The sequence below is a fragment of the Talpa europaea genome, assembly GCF_964194135.1.
Source record: "Talpa europaea genome assembly, chromosome: 1".
Lineage (NCBI taxonomy): Eukaryota > Metazoa > Chordata > Mammalia > Eulipotyphla > Talpidae > Talpa > Talpa europaea.
In genome coordinates this window covers 153,321,367-153,341,406 of record NC_140073.1, presented here as the reverse complement: position 1 = coordinate 153,341,406, position 20,040 = coordinate 153,321,367, and the positions used below count along the sequence as shown (strand labels likewise).

The 20,040-nt window shown below is 46.7% G+C and overlaps 1 protein-coding gene across 3 annotated transcripts in view; it reads right to left on the bottom strand.

The window, feature by feature from the left end:
* Positions 1–20,040, bottom strand: part of CAB39 (calcium binding protein 39) — a gene marked incomplete at its 5' end in the record, with an annotated part of 46,767 nt that overhangs the window by 4,103 nt on the left and 22,624 nt on the right. Inside the window, 4 exons of one of the 3 annotated variants that reach the window (XM_084253142.1) lie at positions 2,646–2,705; positions 9,354–9,522; positions 15,533–15,651; positions 17,953–18,117. In XM_084253142.1, coding sequence (XP_084109268.1) covers positions 2,646–2,705; positions 9,354–9,522; positions 15,533–15,651; positions 17,953–18,117 — 513 coding nt within the window. The remainder of the gene's footprint in view (positions 1–2,645; positions 2,706–9,353; positions 9,523–15,532; positions 15,652–17,952; positions 18,118–20,040) is intronic. The other 2 variants (XM_084253143.1, XM_084253144.1) reach the window with 2 other exon arrangements.

Here is a 20,040-nt window from a genome sequence, read left to right as displayed (position 1 = left end):
ACATTCAAAGCATGAGGGCAGGAGACCAGTTAGCCTGCAGACATATAGATTTAGAGTTTTGTTTCTTTGCTCACTCGTGTACTGCAAAGAAATTCATTGGTGCATCATTTCCCGCTGCTTCCACAGTACAACAGACAGCAGGGCTGTGGGTCTTGGGTCCTGGATCCCTGTCTGGTCCCTGGGAGGAGAGGCTTTTTCTTTTTTCTTTCTTTTTTTTTAAAAAAAAGATTTATTTTTATTTATATAAGAAGTGGGGTACAGGCCAGAGGCGCGGGAGGGTGAGAGGATTCACCAGAGACAGAGTGGGGAGCAGAACAGGCAGATGGACCGAAGACACTGCTGAGGGGAGGAGCGGAAGAGACAGGAGAGGTCTGCCCCGCCATGTGGGTAGCTCCCTGGCCGGCAGGGAATCGAACCCGTGCTGCAGAGGCTGCAGACAGCTTCATAGCGCTGCGCTCAACCCAGTGTGGCACAGGGGAGGCCCTGGAGGAGAGGTTTTCTGGTGGCAACTGTCTGCACATTACTTCTTATGCTCACCTCCGCAGAGGCGGAAGCTGTCTATCGAGTGTGAAAAAAGTTAGACTTTGCTCTTCTTGGACAAGGCCTTAAGCCTACCTTGGCCTTAAGATGACGATCAAAACAATGAGATCCACCTTGAGTCAGAAGAGACTATGTAAACTTCAATTCTTGACAGTGCAAATTTAGCCTTTCTGCTGAATTTCTTCTTCAAGCTCCTTTTCAGGCTAAGCTTGGTGGCTAGAAACCCTTCTCCAGGGAAGGGCTTGAAGCCCACAGGGTCGGCGCACGCCTTCCATCATCAGCTTTCATTCCTGGGCCGGAACAAAGTGCTGCTAGGCGCCCTCAGGTTTGTTCCCAGGAATCACATTCCTGACACTGCATTTCACCCCCTTCTACGAATGCCAAGGGGAGATCCATTTCAGCTCCCAGCGCTGAAAAAAACGTTTCTTCTGAGTGACGGGCACAAATGCTTCGCTTTACAGACACTGTGATCTCGTCACTGCTTGTGTTTCCCTTGATGCTTTGGTTATTCGGAAGCTCCAAGCCAAAGCAGCTAAGATTTTAGAATGCACGCTTTTGGGTAACAGCCTGACCCCTCGTTTAATTTAAATTACCCACACCTCCCCTCCATCAACTGACTGACTGTATACGTTTTTGTTAGATGCCTCACATAATTTTTTTTTAAATCCTGCTGACGTCATCCATTAATAACAGGAAGGAAAAATATTTAATTACAAAATTAAACATATGTCACTGCAGTAGTAAATGTCTTGGAAATTAGTGAGCTTGTATCTCTGACAAGCTTGAAATTAAGATACTTGTGTGCTGGGGTAGGGGGGAATCTTTGGGACCACACAGCAATAGGATCTAAGAGCTGACATGTATGAGGTGCTGCTGGGGGGTGGGGAGGCAGGCGCCGTGTCTGGCACCTGGCACGGCAGCTGGGGCCACCCGAGGCTCCTTTAGGGCTGAAGGCACCGGGTGAACAGCTGCGGCCAGGGCCTGGTGGCCCAGGGCGGGGGGACTTGAATCCAGACTCCAGGCACCTGGGCCAAAGCTCTCACTTCTGACTCTGATCACAAGGCACCGACAAGACAGTGCTGACCTTTTATACCTACAGACATGCAGAAACACATCTGTACCCAAACACACAAGGGCAGAAATAAACATAAATGACCAGCAATGTTCAAGTCACATGAGGCTGTTTCTGAAGGACTGACTGTGCGCTCAGCACTTCGTGGTGATGTTATTGGGGATGGACAAGAAATGCAGGCAGAAAGGACAGAACATTTAGAAGCACAGGCTTTACCTCCAAGAACCTTACAAGTTAGTCTGACAGCAAAGTAAGCAACAGGGTATTAATACCTAGGATTGCAAGAAGCCAAGTGACTAGTAGTGGAAGTTGCCTAAGCCACATCTAGGGATTCTAAGTGGGCTGTTATTAACATGGCTTCTCTAGGAGCATCTATCAGGCCTTGGACAATGAGGAAGTTACAGGAGCACTGGGCGGTGGAGAGCAGGGCAGTGCAGGGGGACTGCAACCCAGGCCACTGGGAGGACCAGGGACCAACCTTCAGGCAGGGCACCGGAGGCGTGGACAGACTAAGCACTTGTTTCCAGAAGCCTGGAAGGGACCTCTCGCTGGCCTAGTCCAGTGTTGCCATTTACAGTGAGGCCCAGAGGCCAGCAGGCAGGACTGCACACAGGCGGCTGGGGGCAGGGGCTGGAGCTGCTGCCTAAGGCTGCTCGCTCCGCTCCTCCCACCAGCACCCACCAACACCGCCTCCTTCCCTGGTGAGCAGCAGGGGTGGAGGAAAACCTGAGCACGTGAGAATCCTCCCGCATCTTCTCTGTACCTTATTAGCCAGCAGCAGGGAGCTGGGAGCTTTATTCCCACCTTCTAAAGCCAGAAAAGGTGAGAAGGGCAATGTGCCAAGCAAAAGACTACCTTTTTGTTTCTGACCAAGTAACAGTCTAGACTATGTTTCAGTAGAGAATTAAAGTACATTTAAACACATTACTTATGAACAATAAATATTCTGGTATAGGATCCAGTTTAAATCTTTCATTTCCAATAACAAAACTCACACAATTTGCTATTTTAAAACAGTACTTCATATACTTACTCTATCATAATGTTGTTCCAAAAATTCTGCACTGAGCAATTTATGTCTTGTAAGTAAATCCTAGAAAAAGAAAATACAATTTTTACAACTGTTTTGCATTCAAGTTCTTTTAGAAAAAAGAATCCAAAGCTTCCCAAGATATTTTACCTGATAAAAACTGTTGCTAAAAATTGCTCTACTTAAAAATTATGAGTAGGAACTGTATCAAAAACACTGATTCTCTATGAGAGCAATAAAATCATTAATAATCTGAAATTGTGATTTTAATGATTCTGATTAGTCACAGGTCTCTAGCTCTTAGAAGGAAGAACTGAAACACAAACACGAAGGCAATGGAAATATAAATTCCAAGAAAGGGAATAAAGATGTCAAGTGAAACGAAAGTAACAGTTGTGGTAAAATGTCAACTACACTGCTGGTGAAGAAAGAAGAAACTGTTATTCGAAGTACTGGAGAGTCCATGCGCTGTCCCCTAAATTCAATTACATTCAGGTTCATTAATGGTGTGACCTTTTTTCAAAGGCAGAAACTTTTTAAAAAGCCCCACCATATTATAAATGCTGGCTAAGCACCAGAATAATGCTACAAAAATGTGGCATCAGTAGAGCTTAAGCTGCACCCTAAGGATTCCCTGGAAACAAGAATCATTCAGAAAACACCTACTATGTGCCAGGTAAGTTTTAGCTGCTGGAGTCACCAGACAAACAGACGTGGTCCTCTTCCAAGGACCCGGGAGTCAGCACCGGACTCATCTTGGTCTCACAAGGCGGGAGTGCGAATCGGAACATGTCACAGCAGGAACGGCCAGTCAATATCTGGCAAATTTATGAATAAAATTCCCTAGAGCTGCCTACTACAGAGGTTAGTGCAAACAACTCAGCCTCCAAGCCAGCTCTCCAGATCTTATTTTCTTTGCTGTTTGTTTGAAAGTTTACCTAGGGTGCAGTGAACTAATGTTTCCTAGAATATGTCCAAGTGCAAAACTGGTCCTGGGAACTCGAAGGAACCTCCCGAGGCCCACAGACGTGGGAAGCGACCCACGCTGGTTCCTTGTGGCGATCTGGGTCCCTGCGAGAATCAGCAAGAACTCTCCTAACACCCATTCGGATCTCCTGGGGCTTCCCACAGGCGCCCCTCGAGCATCACCGGCACGGGGACTCCCCTACCAGGCTGCCAGCACGAGAGCCTGCTCGGGGCCAGGGCAGGACTCCTTGGGCTCACCTGACTAAGTTCCCTTAAAAGAGAGGTTCATTGGGCCTCCCCGGTGGCGCAGCGGTTGAGCGCTGGGTTGCGAAGCTGCCCGCGGCCTCTGCGGCGCCGGTTCGATCCCCGGCTGCTCCCCGGCCACCGGAGGAGGGTCCCACATGGTGCGCAGACCTCTCCTGCCGCCCGCTGCTCCCCTCAGCAGTGTACTTCGGTCCTTCTGCCTACTCTGCTCCCCGCTCTGGCTCTGGTGAATTCTCTCACCCTCCCGCGCTTCTGACTGTACCCAGTGCATGTATAAACAAAAAACAAACAAACAAGCAGACAAATAAATAAATGGAACATGCCTCTATTAAAAAAAAAAAAAAAAAAAAAAAAAAAAGAGAGGTTCATTGATGCTGGACTATAAATTCTATAAATATATAAGGGCCGAAGCTATTCCTACCAAGCTTCGGCTCTCCAACCCCCATTCGGAGCCGGCACAAAACAAGAACCTAACATTTAATAAGTGAGTGAATGAGCCAACAGGATCAGGGAGTGTGTCTGGGAAGACATCACATCGTGTAATTTTCAAAGTATGCTTTCAGAGGCTTCGAACTGCACCCCAAAGATTGACAGGTGTTCAAACTGCTGGGTAGGGGAAAGACCCTTGGGAATTGAACAGCAGGATCAGAGAGGCGTCAGCTGAGTCCCCTGGGGAACCTGGGAAGAGGCTCTCTGGCGCTTCCACCAGGGGAAGGACACTTGGGGAAGGAGGTGGCAGCTGCCGAGATTGATGATGTTAGCGTACGGCCCAGGGTTCAGACGCCGGGAGAGAGGAGCAAGGGACGTTAAGGGGCCTGTCAAGCACGGCTGTTGAAAAGCACACCCCACCTTCTAACTACCACACTTATGTGGTTGCCCCCGGGCAGGCTCTTCAAGGACAAGAACAGAGCTGGAAGCCAAGCAGGCACTAAGACACACGAAGGAACTGAATGAGCAAATCAAGGGACTCATTTCAGGACCCACGGAGACTGGCTGCCAATTCTACCTTTTCTGTGGCTGAAATGACCTGGAGACCCACATGAGGAAGTGCAGGAAAGGAGGAAGCCAGTGCTCACTGCTTTGTCCTCACCCGAGAGAACCCCAAAGGAGCAGCGTCTCTGAGACCACAGCTCCCCACTGTGCGTCCCTGGGCTCAGGGACAGGTGGAGTAAAAGTCTGCTTGAGAAGCAAAGCTTTTCAACACACTGTGTGGCAGACTTGTGCGGAAGGTTTGAGAAGGGCGACCATTTACCCTAGAGGGCGCGTCTCAAGAGCGAAAGGCTCAGAGTTGGGCCATACACAAAATGGGGGACCTCCAACATCTCCCCACCTAGGGGAGAGTCTTCGTTATTACCTGGTTTAAAGAGACCAGGAAACTCAGCAAACCGCTGCCAAGGAGGAAGCAGATCTCGATGGCCTTGGAGAGGCTGGAGAAACCTGCTGAAACAGGCTGGGCACAGGGCAGGACATAAGCCCTTTGCTAAGAAGGCCCTGCCAGGGTTGCACAGAAGAGCTGACATTAGTAGAAAAGTTGCAGTTAATGACTAAGCACAGCACTGAGAAAAAGCTAACGCTAATTTGTAAAAGAGGTGGGGACTTGGGCTGAGCCCCCATCTATAGAGACATGAGAACCGGGGCTAGAACCAAGCGCTTTGGAGAGCTCAAACTAGGGAGGGGGCAGAAACCAAGAGATGAAGGGGCAAGGGCACAGTTGGAGCTGGCTGGCAAGAGCAGGGTTGCAGGGCCAGCAGCATGGCCGGGACACCAGGCAGTGGGGGGAGAAGGGCAGGACTTCTGATTTCCCGCCTGTCTAAATTCCAGTCCACTCAAAGCCCCAGTGCAATGTGGGGACGGGTAATCGCCTGAAAGTCCAACAGTCAACAGCCAAATTTTGGGGTGTGCTGACCTTGAAAAATTTCCTAAACGTTAGGTAAGTTTGGGCCCCAAAGATAGGCCTGGACTCCCAGAAGGGGAGCTGCTCACCAGGGCCCCGGCAAGTCATCGTCCAGTTTCTAGCCTGATGCTTGACCATGGCCAAGGACAAGAAATTCAGTTCTTCCAGCTGTGTGGCTCTCACCGCTGGAGCCCCAAGAGTGAGTTAGAAAGTTCTTCCTATGCTCAAGTAAAAACCTATGCCCAGATTACTTCCAGAAACTGGCAGTCAACAGAAATAGGTTTAATCCACATTCGACAGGACCCACTTTGAACGCAAGGAATGCATTCATGGCAAGTCCCTACTGAGTCTTCTCGAGTTCCTGCTGAATACGTCCAGCTCCTTTAACCACTTCTCGAAAGACAGGCTGAGTCCCTCACCATCTACGTCTACGCACCTCTCACAGTGCAGCGCCCGGAAGGGAACACATGCACACACTGCTACCTGGCGAGCGCACGGTGAGGCCAGGCCATCCACAGCTCCTGAGGTCACAGGACATGTCCACAAGGCTTGGGGGTGTCATACTGTTTAGTTTTTTACTGGATGAGTTCAGAATTTTGTTTTCTCAGAGTAGTTCAAATTCTGGCTTCCCCATTTTCTGTCTGACTTCACTTGACATCTCTAGGTTTTAGTTCCCTTATTTATAAAGGAGGTAATACTACTACTGTCAAAGGGTTATCTGAGTCACTGACACTTAGTAACTATTAGTACTATTACTGTTATACCTTATTCCCACAGCCCCTATTTATAGAGTCGGGGCCACTAGGGACAGACCTTGGGTATCTGCATTTTATTTCATTTGGTTTCATTCTGGCCTCTGGATCTTTATAAAGCCTGTTGCTGTCTGCTGCCTTGCCCTTCGTGGCTATCACTGACACATCAGATAAGTAGGCCTGAGCATTCTTTTCTTAAGTCATCCATTTAACTGGATCCAGCGGGGACAGCGCCCAGAAGGAGACCCGCTAGAACGCTCTCAGGGTGACGGCAATCTGTGTTCCAGCACCTTATGGAGATGGTGTGGTATCTGTTGTGAATCACTGCACCAAAACCCCATCTGGCATCAATCTCTTCATTGTGGCCATTAGAACAGGTCTGTGTGATTATCCACACAAGGCCGCTCCTCGCTGCCATCATGAACAAGCCTAACAGCTGCCGCCTACTACACGCACTGGGGGATGCTGCGACCTGACTCGCTAGACTGGGCACTGCTCCAGTAGCACGTGCCCAGTCCCCGATCCATTGGCACCTACAACTGGTAATACTCTCAATCTGTGGGTATATGCTTCCTTTTTAAAATGCTCAGATATCACCTCTCTCTTTGGAAATATTTTCTACAACCTTACATAGCTATAATATCAAGCTCCAAGATCCACCAGCCTTTCTGGAGAATCTACCTTCTTTTACTCTGGGAAATTGGAGATAAATTTGTTGGCCTTTGGATCCCGCCTGCCCTATCGCCTTAATTCCTAAAACCAAAACCAAAACAGCAAAAACTAACCGACATTTGGCCAGCTGCTTGCCCACCTCGGTGCCTGCTTTGGATGTCTAGAGCAGACAGCCTTTCTCTCCTTGTAGTGCCCAGACCTGTCCAGGGTTATGGGAGCGTCGTGCTGGCTTCAGCTTCCTGTACAGAGGGCATTTTCTGGGGAGGTAGCTCTGGTTGCAATCGCCTCTCCAAGGAGAGCACGAACCACACACCTAGCCTCCTCCCTACTGTAAGAATATTCTCTGCAAAAAGGACCCCAGGAGAGTGGGGGGAGCGGGGGCAGCCCTCCCTGCTCCCGGCAGCACAGCTGCCGGTCCTTCTGGCTCTGACTGGGGTTGTGTATGTGGTCTTGGTTTGCAGCTCCACTTTATTTTGTTTCTTGGGGAGCCCTCTGTTCAGAGGCTCTGTAACTAGCTCTCCTCTTTCTGTGTGACAAGGAGCAGCTCGTACACAGAACTGAGTTGGCTTCTTGATGCTTTCTCACAGCTGATCCTTCAGAGTCCTGTGCTGTTTATGAGGGTCCCTTCTTTAGGGGGACTCCCTGTTGGCTCTGCCTAACCTCTCCCTCTCTGCCTACCACGACCTGACAGGGCGCTTTACCCAGAGAGATTCCAACCCCACCCTTTCCTCTTGGTGACAATTAACTTCAAGAAGCCATGCTAAGCGAGATGGCCTGATCAGCAAGGGCAACGAAGACCATCAGACATGTCCAGGAGCATGGCATCCACGTTGGGTGCTCTGGCTGCACCTCCTTTTCCTCCCTCACCCCCTGCTCCCAGGGCTGCACCCAGCTTGCGGCTTGCTCTCTCCTGACACACAGTGCTGCTGTCCCTCCCCTATTCATGGGTCTGCTCTCCTGCATGGGACCCAGGCCCCTTCACTGCACACGAAGGGATCACGAGCCCCAGCCCCAGGTGTGCTGTTTCCTAAGACCCCGGATTGAGCAGTCTGGGCTAGAATCTCAAGTTATTTCACTTGGGTTTTTGTAAACTGGCAAATAACTACCTGAGGTCTTAAGCCGAGGCTTCTGATACCTTCTCTAATGGTTTCAGGAAAGTAACTCCACGGGCACCTCTCACAGTATTGTCTCCTCCTCACTCAACACAAAACCCTAAAGGCCAGTCTCATTCTATTTTAAGGCTGTTCATTCGCTCTGAGACACATATTTTACTCAGAGACCGAAGTGTGAGGAATTCTTGTAACCATAAAGCTGAACCCCCACTAGAAACGTGGCTGCTTCTCACTGTGAGAAAGGACATCTCCAGGTTAGTTTATGAAGTTCTGTTTACACTGAAAGACCAAATGTTCACTCATGTGGCCCGACACTGCATGAGGGAGGCGGCGCAGAGGCTGCTCTCCTGCGGGAAAGGAGACAGACAGCTGCATGTGTACACTTCAGCAGCAGAGAACCTTGCGACTCAAAAAGGTGCAAGTTCTACAGTGTCACGTGTATTTACTTTATAGAAATACGCAACAGGTGTACTTAAGGTAAGTGGCGAGGGAGGGTAATGATGTGAATAGTGCAGGTGACCCCCCAGGCCCCGCATGTAATACTCCAGTTCTGGCGTGACGAGACGGGAAAGGCAGGACCCTTGTTCTTCACGCCTGTCTGCAATGTGGAAATCTGACCTGCACGTGGTTCTAGTATTTAAAAGATTGTATATTATAAAATTGACCATGGCCCTGAAAAGCAGCCAACCACTTCATCTGGTGCTTAACCAAAGAAACTGTTGCAGCAGTTACTACACAGGAGAACAACCTGGTTTTAGAGATACTGTACATGTAGATACTGTGCCTTGATGGGTAATTTAACAAAAATGTGCACTTGGGACCATATAGGACCTCCACCTTTCAGACAGCCTTCACAATCTGCATTTTTCATCCTTTTAAAAGCTGTGGCTCTACTGCGAATATCTAGATCCACCCCCCACAACACACTTATAAAACACATCTCCTCTCTTCCCACTAGAGGGCAGTCGTGCATAAACTTAGAGGGCAGAGACTAGGAAGCGCACATCTTCTAATTTGACCTGTGGGTATGTTTAGAGTTCTAGTTTGTTACCTTGAACGTGGCAAATGCATCTGAAGCTATGTCAAATGTTGACATTTCGACATATCTGAAGAAGTCATAGAACTGTTCTGACCACAAAATGATTTTTGCAAGTGGTTCATGTCTGATGCACTCTCTTAACATTATCCCACAATTTAGAGCTATTTCTGGAGATTCATACCTGCAAAAAGAAAAACGTACATGATTATTCTTTTAAAACTCTAACACTGGGGCCTCCCCGTTGGCGCAGTGGTTGAGCACTGGGTTGCGAAGCTGCCCGCAGCCTCTGCAGCACCGGTTCGATCCCCAGCTGCTCCCCGGCCACCGGAGGAGGGTCCCACATGGCTTCCTGCCGCCCGCTGCTCCCCTCAGCAGTGTACTTCAGTCCTTCTGCCTGCTCTGCTCCCCGCTCTGGCTCTGGTGAATCCTCTCACCCTCCCGTGCTTCTGACTATACCCAGTGCTTGTATAAATAAATAATAAATAAATAAATCTTAAAAAAAAAAAAAGAAATTAAGCAGCTGAAAATATTAAAACAACAACAACAACAACAACAACACTCTAACACTAAGCTCTTCAAAATTTTAATAAGTTTCGGATGGGCCCAAGCAACTGTAGGCGGTGACTGAGGTGTCGCTCAGAGAAGAGCATGTGCTTCAACCCAGAGAAGACTAACAGCCCTGGGTGTGATCACGCAAATGCAAGGTCATTATTTAATAGCTGGGAAGGATGGTTAGGGTCAAAAGGGATTCGTTTTACCTGTGGCACTGTCAAGACTTCAGAAAAACTGAAAGTGAAATCAAAAAACAACAGGAAGCAAAAAGGCTTCCCAAATTCACAGTTATCAGCACAGACTTCCACACAGAACATGTATACTGTGTTGCTTCCGTTCAATTTCCCAAACAGTGCTTTCAGCTTCTTGGCAACACGCAAGCCCCACAAAGTTGAAAGCCAGGTCTTAGGAATTTCACAAGAACCTGGAGCCTCTCTCAGTGGTCACTGGGGCTCTAGCAGCCTCCCCCCACACCTCAGTGGTGTAGGCTTCTCCCTCCTGCTATGCACGCAGCTTCTGGGACTGGACTCCACCTTCCTGCTCCAGCACAGGCTCTCGTCCTCCACTTCCTCTCAAGCTGTCTGCTCCAGCTCAACGCCTTCTCCACTCCCACTCTCCTCTAGAGTTTCCCAACATTCTACCAGCAAAGGCAAGTGCCTACAGCATCTCGCTCCTTAAAGAAAGAAAACAAACAACTCTCCCAGTTCTCCTTCCCGGCCTCTGGCCCCGGGTGATGCTCACACACGCCCAGCAGCCTTCCAGACGGGCCCAGGGCTACTCGGGAAGGAGAGTTAGGCACTTTCTGCTGCCTCTGAGTAAACTTAGCCAGAAGCTACCATACACACAACCTGTCAAAAATCAAATCTCATCTCCCTCCACAAAAAAGCTCCCTCCTCATCTTCCTTGTTTCTGTAATCCAGCATCACTGCTGTCCGAGACCTCGGCCTGAGCGGGTCTAACGGAGCTCCTGTCCCGGGGAAAGGGCCTAAGTCTGGGCGGCGCTTGGCGGCGGCTACTCGCACGTGTGGTTACTGAGCGCCTGAATGTTGGCTAATGGGACTGAAGGGCTGAATTAAAAAGTGATTTGATTTAAACTAATTTAAATAACAACATGCCATTTGAAGGTACTGTTCGACAGCAGACCTCAACCTTCCCTCTCTTCATCTAGTCCCGACTTCCCTTCTTCAGTGTCATCAGTTCTTTGTAATGCTTCGTGGGGGTGGCCTGGTCTCCTCTGCTTACCGTCCCCACCGCTGTGACTCTGCTCCTGGAGAACCGCAGGTGCCTCTAGTCAGCACCTTTGTTCATGCTCAGTCTTAACCAATCTACCCAGTACACAAGAGTATCAACGGCCCCTCTGGCTTAGGAGTTTAAGATGATCTCTTCGTGCTCATCAGATAAACTTTAATTAATACAATGCATCTCCCACTCTGTCATAAAAGTCTCATACCTGAGAGAACAGTATACAGTAAAAAGGCCCCCACAAGAAGTGCTGGAGATGACACGGAGAAATAAGCCTGTCACATTGCTGGTGGAAATGTAAATGGGTGTGGCCATTATGGAAGGCCACCTGGATTTACCTTAAGAAAGTAAAAATGGAATACCATATGACTCAGCCATTCAATTTTTGGCATCGATCAAAGACTACAACCATAAAGTCAAAAAATCACAGGCTCTGCAGGGTTTATGGCAGCATTATCTACAACAGCCAGGGGATGGGCGCAACCTGAGTGCCAACAGCAGAGGACGGGATGAGGTCTACCCATACAGTGGAATACCACTCAGCCAAAAGACAGACAAAACGCTGCCTTATACAGCAAGATGAAAGGAGTTTGAGGGAATTATGTGCAGTGAAGCAAGTCAGGATGACAAAGACAAACACGAGACATTTATACAGCAGATAAACTGACAAAAAAAGCAAGATGCTTATAAAAACCAATGAACACCATTAACTGAAGTGAGGCTTTTGTGGGGGCGGCAGGTGGGAAATGGGGGGGGGGGGCGGGATGGACATGGATAGGAAAGACCCAAGGGATAAGGGGTGGTGGTGGGGAAAGAACAAGACAAAGCCCGAAGCCGTTCTGACCAGCTCCATACTCCTCGCTGCTGCCAATCAGTGCTCATGCCTTCCCACGAAACTACTATTCTTTCCTCGTGTGTGTGCACATTCCACATCACCTGGAATTTCATTCGTAAGTCCCCTCTCCTTTAGCAACAGGGGATGGACGCGACCTCTGCCTTATTGACCCGAACCCACATCCTGTCCCTGACACCCTGCCCCATCACTGTTACTAGCATTACCCTGTCACCCCACTAGCTCGTCCCAGATCCTCGTCAACATTAGAACTACATTCCCGTGTCACTTCTGATGTGGCAGCTAGAATGCGGATTGGCTCTTTGGTGATTAAAATGTCTGCTCACAAAACAGCTGATCATATAATTCATCTTCACTGATCTTTAATAAGCAGGAGGCTTGAAAGGCAGGGCAGGATGGTTTGGTACAAGCTAGGCAGGTTTTAATGGTGGTTTGTCTTGTTGAGCTTGTCTTAAAGGATTAAGCCACAAATCAGTGCTGTAGTACAAGGCAAACAGTTATGCTGTTTGACCTGTTAGCACTAGAGCAGAGAGCACCTTAACATTTAAATCATCAGTGAAAAACCTATGGCCTCCAGATGGAGTCTAGAAACAATGTTATTTCTGATGAATACTATTATTGGCAGCAAAACTCCCCCAAATGTCTAACATCCAAGCACTTATGGCCTGAACAGATAAACACATTGTGTTTGTAAAAATAAGCTAAACTAATTAAGCAACAAAAGTACAAAAATCTTAGAAGGTAGGTAGTTCACAAAAGGTAGGGCTCCTAGAAGAAATTGTTGTTTCCAAGTCTGCAGCAGGAATCGGGACAAAATGAGCAAGGGACCTCGTGTGTCTTAAAGCAAGGATGCCACCCAAGACAGGTGAGGGTCTTGCCGCAAAGACACAGGAGCCAACCTGAATGAGCTCCCCATGCCCAAGGTAGCCAGTGTAGACATAAGAATTTGGATATAAAGACTACAATGAATTGAGACACATCAGATATATTTTAAGGAACCCCAAGACTTGAGTTCATAATGACGCTGGAAAAAGTAACAAGTCAGAGAAAGATAAATACTGATGGTGTTACTTATATATGGAACATAGAAAAACCAAACAAAGGGTCAAAGTAAAACCTTCAAAGTAACTCTTGAAAGCTGACCGCAGATTGTGGCCTTGGGGTGGGGGAGAGGAAAGAGAATGTGGGGTTGAAGGGAGAGCGCAATGGGCTCTGAGGGAGGACTAGAGGTACTTGGTGGTGGGAGGGGGATGGCGGCCAGCATGAGGAGGAGAGCCTAGGCTGGCAAAACCCTGGCAAGGATATGGAACAATGGTATTTCAACAGCAATAAATAAGTTAAAAAACAAAAACAATGACATATGTATTGCTCATGTAAAGGTATGGTGAGGGCACCAGCTGATTATACTAGACAATGGTAAAGTGAAAAACAATCAAGCGTTTATCTTGTCTCTCCAATACAGACTGTATGTATTTGGGTTAACTCAGTCATTGATAATGGGGGAAAAACCCAACGCATAGAAAAGGAGTAACAGTAAATCACCATTTTGAGACTAAGCTTTGATCCTCTATGGATACTAAAATTAGAAGGCCAAGAAAAAGGTCAATGAAAAACTATTTTATGATAAACAGTTTACACCTGGACCCACTGACTAATCTGAACAGAACCAGACGTGGGAAGCCAGCACCGCCCAGCAGGAAGCACCCAGCACCATCCATGGAGAATTCTCGCTCTGCTGAATCAGAATCTAATCAACTCTCTGGACCCAATAACCTAGTGAAACAAACGGCGGCTACATAACCCTGAGCATAAAACCCCAGGGATGCAGATCCAAGACATGTGGTTCTTCTTCAGAATAAATGACCCAGGTAACAAATGGCACACTGCAAAAAGAGGGTAGGAATTATCATAAGTTAGAAGAGACCTAAGAGACATATCAACGAAATTCAGTCTGGGGACTAAATTCAGTTAAGTAAACTGAAAAATAACCGTTTTGTGATGAAAATCAAGGGAACATGAACACTGACGAGGCATTAGGAAATGGTAGCTTTCTAAGCCATAATGTGATTATGTTAAAAAACAAAACAAAATCGTGTTATGTATCAAGCACCAGAGCGGCTCGTTGCGGTGGTGCGACAGGTGAGGAGGCTCAAGAGAAGGCGAGGATGACAGACGCTGGTACCGAGCCTGGGTGAGGGGTAGGAAAAAATCTGCTACATTATTCCTTGCAGTTCTATGTTGTATATTCTCCTTGCTTCTCCACCTCTCCTCCCTAGCTGAAGATTCTTCTCTGGTCAGCTCAGATGACAATTTTAAACTTTCCTTAAATTGTATCTCCAAGTCTTACTTGACACAGCATTTAATGAGGTTCTTCTCATTTGGCTCCGCTAAATGAAAATGTTAATCAGGTTTTAACTAACTTAAGGATTAATAACCATTGCTTTCTACAGAAAAGGAAATAGTGGCTTTAAAAGTACACAGGGGCATCTGGAAACTGCTCTAAGACACCAAAATTTCAGCATACTCACTACATGTTTACACATGCAACTCCAAGTTGATACAACAAAAATCAGATGCCAAAGTTCTGTATGGCAACATCTGAAGAAACAACACATAGTAATAGAAAGAAGGAAATAAAATGCTGGCATCCAGCACACGCACTGACTCAGGCTTTGTCTAAACAAGTCTGAACTTGAGGGAAGTGTTAAACCACAGAGATATGAATCAGAGTGAGGCAAGCTATAAAGGCAGAAGAGCAAGCTGATTCACACCCACAGTCATGCCAGTAAAACGCCTGCCTGCCGATTGAAGGGAACACTAGCAACGCGGGGACAGACAGACGCACCCGGAGCCAGAGCTGGCACACAGCTCTGGGCTCAGACAATGGGAGGTGCTTTGCCAACCAGGGAGGCTCAGTGACAAGAGAGAAGGACTTTATTTTCAAAGTTTTATTTTTAGCGTTTTGTTGGTTTTGTTTGTCACACATAAATGCCTGCTTAGTTCAACAGTAATTCCAGGAGGATGCACTGAGCATATCCAAATTCAGAGGGTTAAGTGAGTGGACACGCAGGCAAAAAGTAAAGGTTTCTACCTTGCAAACATACACTTTCTTTACTGGGCCGAGTTCGGCAACGCAGCATCCGGCTCCTTTTGCTAGGCAGCACGTGCTGCCTCACACTGCATCTATGTCCAGAGAAGGTGTCTTTGAGGGGACAACCAGTAATTAAATTCTTAGAGAAGAGAAATGAGACCACAGATGAAGTACTTGAAGTAATTTTTTTCTTTCTAGTACTATGTCTGTGTTGTTTCTTCAGAGGGTGCCGCAGGTGATTTGTTAACTTAAAGGCTCCCAATCCACCTAGCTTTACATCCATGGGCATTTTCAAACTCAGTTTGGGTCGCAGGCTGGCTTCACGCAGGAGGAGTGCTCAAGGCCTGTGGAAACTAAGCTGACCCGACTGCTGCATTTACCATTGTGGTCTTGCCCCAGACCATCTTCCCTTGTTTTCAACTGAGCAGGTGAATGTTATCACATTATACGTACCCTTTCAATAACATGAACAAAATATTCTGTTGGGTGCAGATGTATTCCACAGTAGGAGTTCTTGTACCAATTTGTCTTCTGAGAATATTGTTGAAAATTTGAGCCACGTCTTTCTTGCCCTATTAGAAATACATTATTAATACATTTACCTGAATTATTATATAAAAATGTCCACCCACCCTCCCAAATAAACTTAAATCAAGGCATCTGATATTTATAACTAAATAGTTGACTTAAAAATGTTCAGACATTCTTCCTGTAGTTCATCTACAATTACTTTAGTTCATCTATAATTCCAAATCTCGTTGCTTTAATGTGATACTATCTTTAACATGAACAAAGTGAAATCATACTACATTAATTTTAACCATGTCTGACTCTCAAAATCATGCTGACTCACACATGCAAAGAATGAAACCTTGCTCTAGGCTTGCAGTGTTCAGGAATCTGATCTCCCCACCCCCAAGAAAGAAGCAGCTTCAAATAGGATGCTCCTGTTATAAACAATACATATATTTTCCTTTATAGTGGTGGGAGGAGAAACTATACTCTGCCAGTACAATAAAAAAGAAGGAATTGTGTAAGAAGCTGAACTTGAACGGCAAGTAAACACATCCCCCCATTAAGCGAGGTCTACCTTGGGAAGACTTCACACAGATTAATAATGAAGGCTCAAGTTTCACATAAAGCAGGAGCTTGGACGAGAACTTCTCTACCCCTGTACTTTACTCAGCAAAGCAGATGGACATTGCTGAAGACTTAATAATCAGAAAACTACAAACACACAAAAAAAACAAATGGAGAACTGGACTCCAAGAGATATTTCAGTACGGTCACTTGTTTCAAGGCTGCCAAGCCTGGAGATGAGGAAGGGAGTTGCTAACTTGCTGGGGTGGAGACCCTCGGGGCCCACACTAGGCCAGGAGCAGTAACAGTCTGTGATAACCAGTCTCCAGGGCACGCCCTTCTTTTAAATGCTGTGTCTTTGAAGTCCCAAATATTAAATTTAGTGTCCGGGTTGAGAGTGGGATAGGTGGAAAAAGGAACTGGATGTTCCCATGCATCACCAACTTTGCAGAGGAAATAAAAACTGTTGTTGGAATTTGATACACTATCAAATATTCGTGAAGCCAGCTATAATAAAGGGAAATATCGTAGTTCTAATCTGCTCTACAGATTGGAAAGAGAATAACAGTATTATATTCAAGTAATCTGTGAGCTGTATCATCCCATCCTTCTCCAAAATTGAAGCTGGCTTTATGTCCATCATTTTCTCCCCCAGGTTTTCAAGTACCTGCACAGACATCCAAGCACACAGAGAAGAGACGGCCCTCAGCCAGGGAAGAGCCCTTCACCCACACACAGGCTTCTCAGACAAGTCTGGTCAGACTGGCTCATGGTCCATTATTCTCACTGATGAATCCACTAAATATCAAGACTGAAAAATTTGTCCGTATAAGCTTGGCAACAATCTCTAATGGGCTGGGTGGGAGATGCAGATGGGCAAAGCAAACCCTGAGACAGAAGAGCAAATGGCACCGTCTGCAGCACGGTCAAGTATGAGCATCTTGCAGCTGAGAGTGGCTGCTCTGCTCTAGCTGAGGCTACCAGCCTACATGGCCAGAGTCAGATTTTCCAAGATGTCAAAACTGTGTATGAAATCTCCTGCTACTTAAATGTTATCCTAATTTAAAAATTCGAAAGCAGTGCCAAGCAAACAGAACACAAATGATCTCTGCTGCAGTGAGCTCTTAATAGGTTTGAAAGAAAAAAAAGAAAAAAGACATAAGTGCATGTTCTCTAAGAGCTCATATACTGCTAAAATCTAACCCTGTATGGTCTTCTCTAGATTGTTTATGCCTTAAAAGCCAAGGACCAGCGACCTATGTGAAAAATAGCAGCTGCTGGGCCTTTCCGGTGGCTGCGCTGTGAAGCTGTCTGCAGCCTCTGCAGCATGAGTTCGATCCCTGCCGGCCAGGGAGAAACCCACGTGGTGTGGCAGACCTCTCCTGCCTCGCCTGCTGCTCCCCTCAGCAGTGTCTTTGGTCTGTCTGCCTGTTCTGCTCCCCGCTCTCTCTGGTGAACCCTCTCACCCTCCTGTGCCTCTGACCTGTACCCCAGTTCTTGTATAAATAAATAAATCTTTAAAAAGAAAAGATTAAAAAAAAAAACAAAACCAGCAGCTGTTTATTAAAATTAAGCAGCTTCATGTAAGTGAGGAAACACCTAAGCCTGAGCCCCCCCCCCCCCCCCCAGTTCCCACCCTGTCTCCGCCGATGGCACAGGCAGACGGGCTGGCTAAGGTCAGTAACCTGAGCCAGGAGCCAGCAGGAGTCTTAACATGCTTCAAAGGAGAGAACACATGGAAAGAGACCACGAAGAGGGTCCAGTTTTTGAAAAGTAAGAAGCTGATTTTTTACCTCAAAGTCGATGAGCTGTAAATCAGCGACCAGCGTGCTAAGGAGCCCACTATTATACAGTTCTTGAGCAAGCTGTGCGACCGCCTCTGTCTGTGGCTCTTTTTCATTTGTGCCATACAGAATTTCCTTCATGGCAACCAGATTTTTGGAGACTTCTTCTGTAGCCTGATTTTGGGGGAGAGAATAAAAACAAGTTTAACACACATATAAACATACCCACATTTGTTAAATACCTTATCTTTATATTTCATACCCACCGACTCACATACAAGATGCAAAGGTGGGCAAACCCCATTCCCGCCGTCAGGAGCTTAACATTAACACGTGTGCATATGTGGGAACCAACATGCATGTTCAATGGGGAAACTGTCCACTGGAACACTGAAAATAATATGCAGGGAAGAAAGAGAACAGGGAGAGAAGGTTCAATGCCTCCTGAAAGGGAAGGGAGACATCCTAGAAGAGGCACCTGCACTGACTCTGAGGGCAGAGAGATGCTGACTCCAGCACTGGGGGAAAGAAGACTTAGGGGATAGGAATGGCCAGGTGAGAGGGAGGGAGATGCACAGGGTGTCAGAGAAAAGGCACAGAGGGGTAAGGGAGTGACAGCAGGAAATGAATGCAAGCTAAAATGTTAGCAATAAATAAAAAGTCACTTCTGGCCAAGATGAAGGAACAGGGCTCAATTTACCATTCCACATGAAAGAGACTAAAAGAACAGGAGAAAACATCAAACAATGAATTTTAAACAGCACAGGGCAGTGATGTGAGAGAAGGAAAAGGACTGCCGTGACACGCACAACTGCCCTGGCTTGTTGCCAAGGAAGCATGCCCAGGTGACATCACGGGAGGAGAGAACCAGGTGCACAGGTGGTTTCTGTGATGATGAGACAGAACTTGGGACCTGCAGAGGCCAAGGAGACTAGAATCCACAGGGCAGGGCATCAGAGAGAAGTGGGCACTAGAGGTCTGCAGGGACTCACTTCCTCAGCTGAGTGCTGATAAGCTCATGCACGCAAGGCGCCACCCAAGGCCAGGGAACAGAACAGGGAGTGCTCAGAAGGCTCAGGAGCAGGTCACAGGGCAGAGCACTCCAAGGGCTTTGCCTCAGTTACTAGACAAAATTAGACCTAGATAAAACTCTGCTCTGGTCCCCCACACAAAATTGAAAGCAAGTGTAGAGAGGATCAAGACACATTGGTATGTTGGAAAACACACCAATAATGAGAAAAACCATTCACAGAAACAGCCCTGCAAACCACACAGCTGGCATAAATAATACTTAGGAACATGGAAAGTTACTATAATTGTATTTAATGTATTTAGGGGAAAAATAAGCATGTTAGTAGCGATGCAAAAGACATTTTCAAAAGACTCAAATCAATCACTTAGAAATCAAAACTACAGTATCTAAGACAAAAATTACAACAGATGGGATTGAGAGCAACGAGGTACTGCAGCAGAAACTAGTAAGCGGGAAGACAGCAATAAAAATTCCTTGATGGACCAAGGTGGGGCAGTGGGAGGGGTGACAGGGAGGCCACACCGTTGAGTTACAGGCCAACAGTCCACTACGAGTAACCACAGTCCTCAAAGGGGAGGCAGTGGGGGGGCAAGAGAAAATATTTTAAGACATGACAGAAAAATTCCCAAACACGATGAAATCTATAATCCCATGGAAACAAGAATTTTTTAAAAATCCTAAACATAAGTGACAGGAAGAAAAATACACCAAGGCACGGAATAATCCAATTGCTGAAATTTAGTGAAGAGAAAATTCTAAAAAGCAATCTAAGGAGAAAAAAAAATTACAAAGAATCAAAAAATAACAGTTTTCTTGACAGAAATGAGGCAAATCAAAAGATAGCAGAGGAACATTATGAAAGTTCTAGGGGAAAAAGGATATCTTAGAATTCCGCACTAAGCAAAAAAATATTCAAAAATTAAGGTGAAATAAAATTTTCGAGACACAGAAAATCTAGACGATTGCATCCTGCACTACAGGAAAGTGGTTCAGGAAGTCCTATGGACAGAAGGAAAATGATTCAAGATGAAAATCCGTACACAGAGGAATGAAGAGCACTAGAG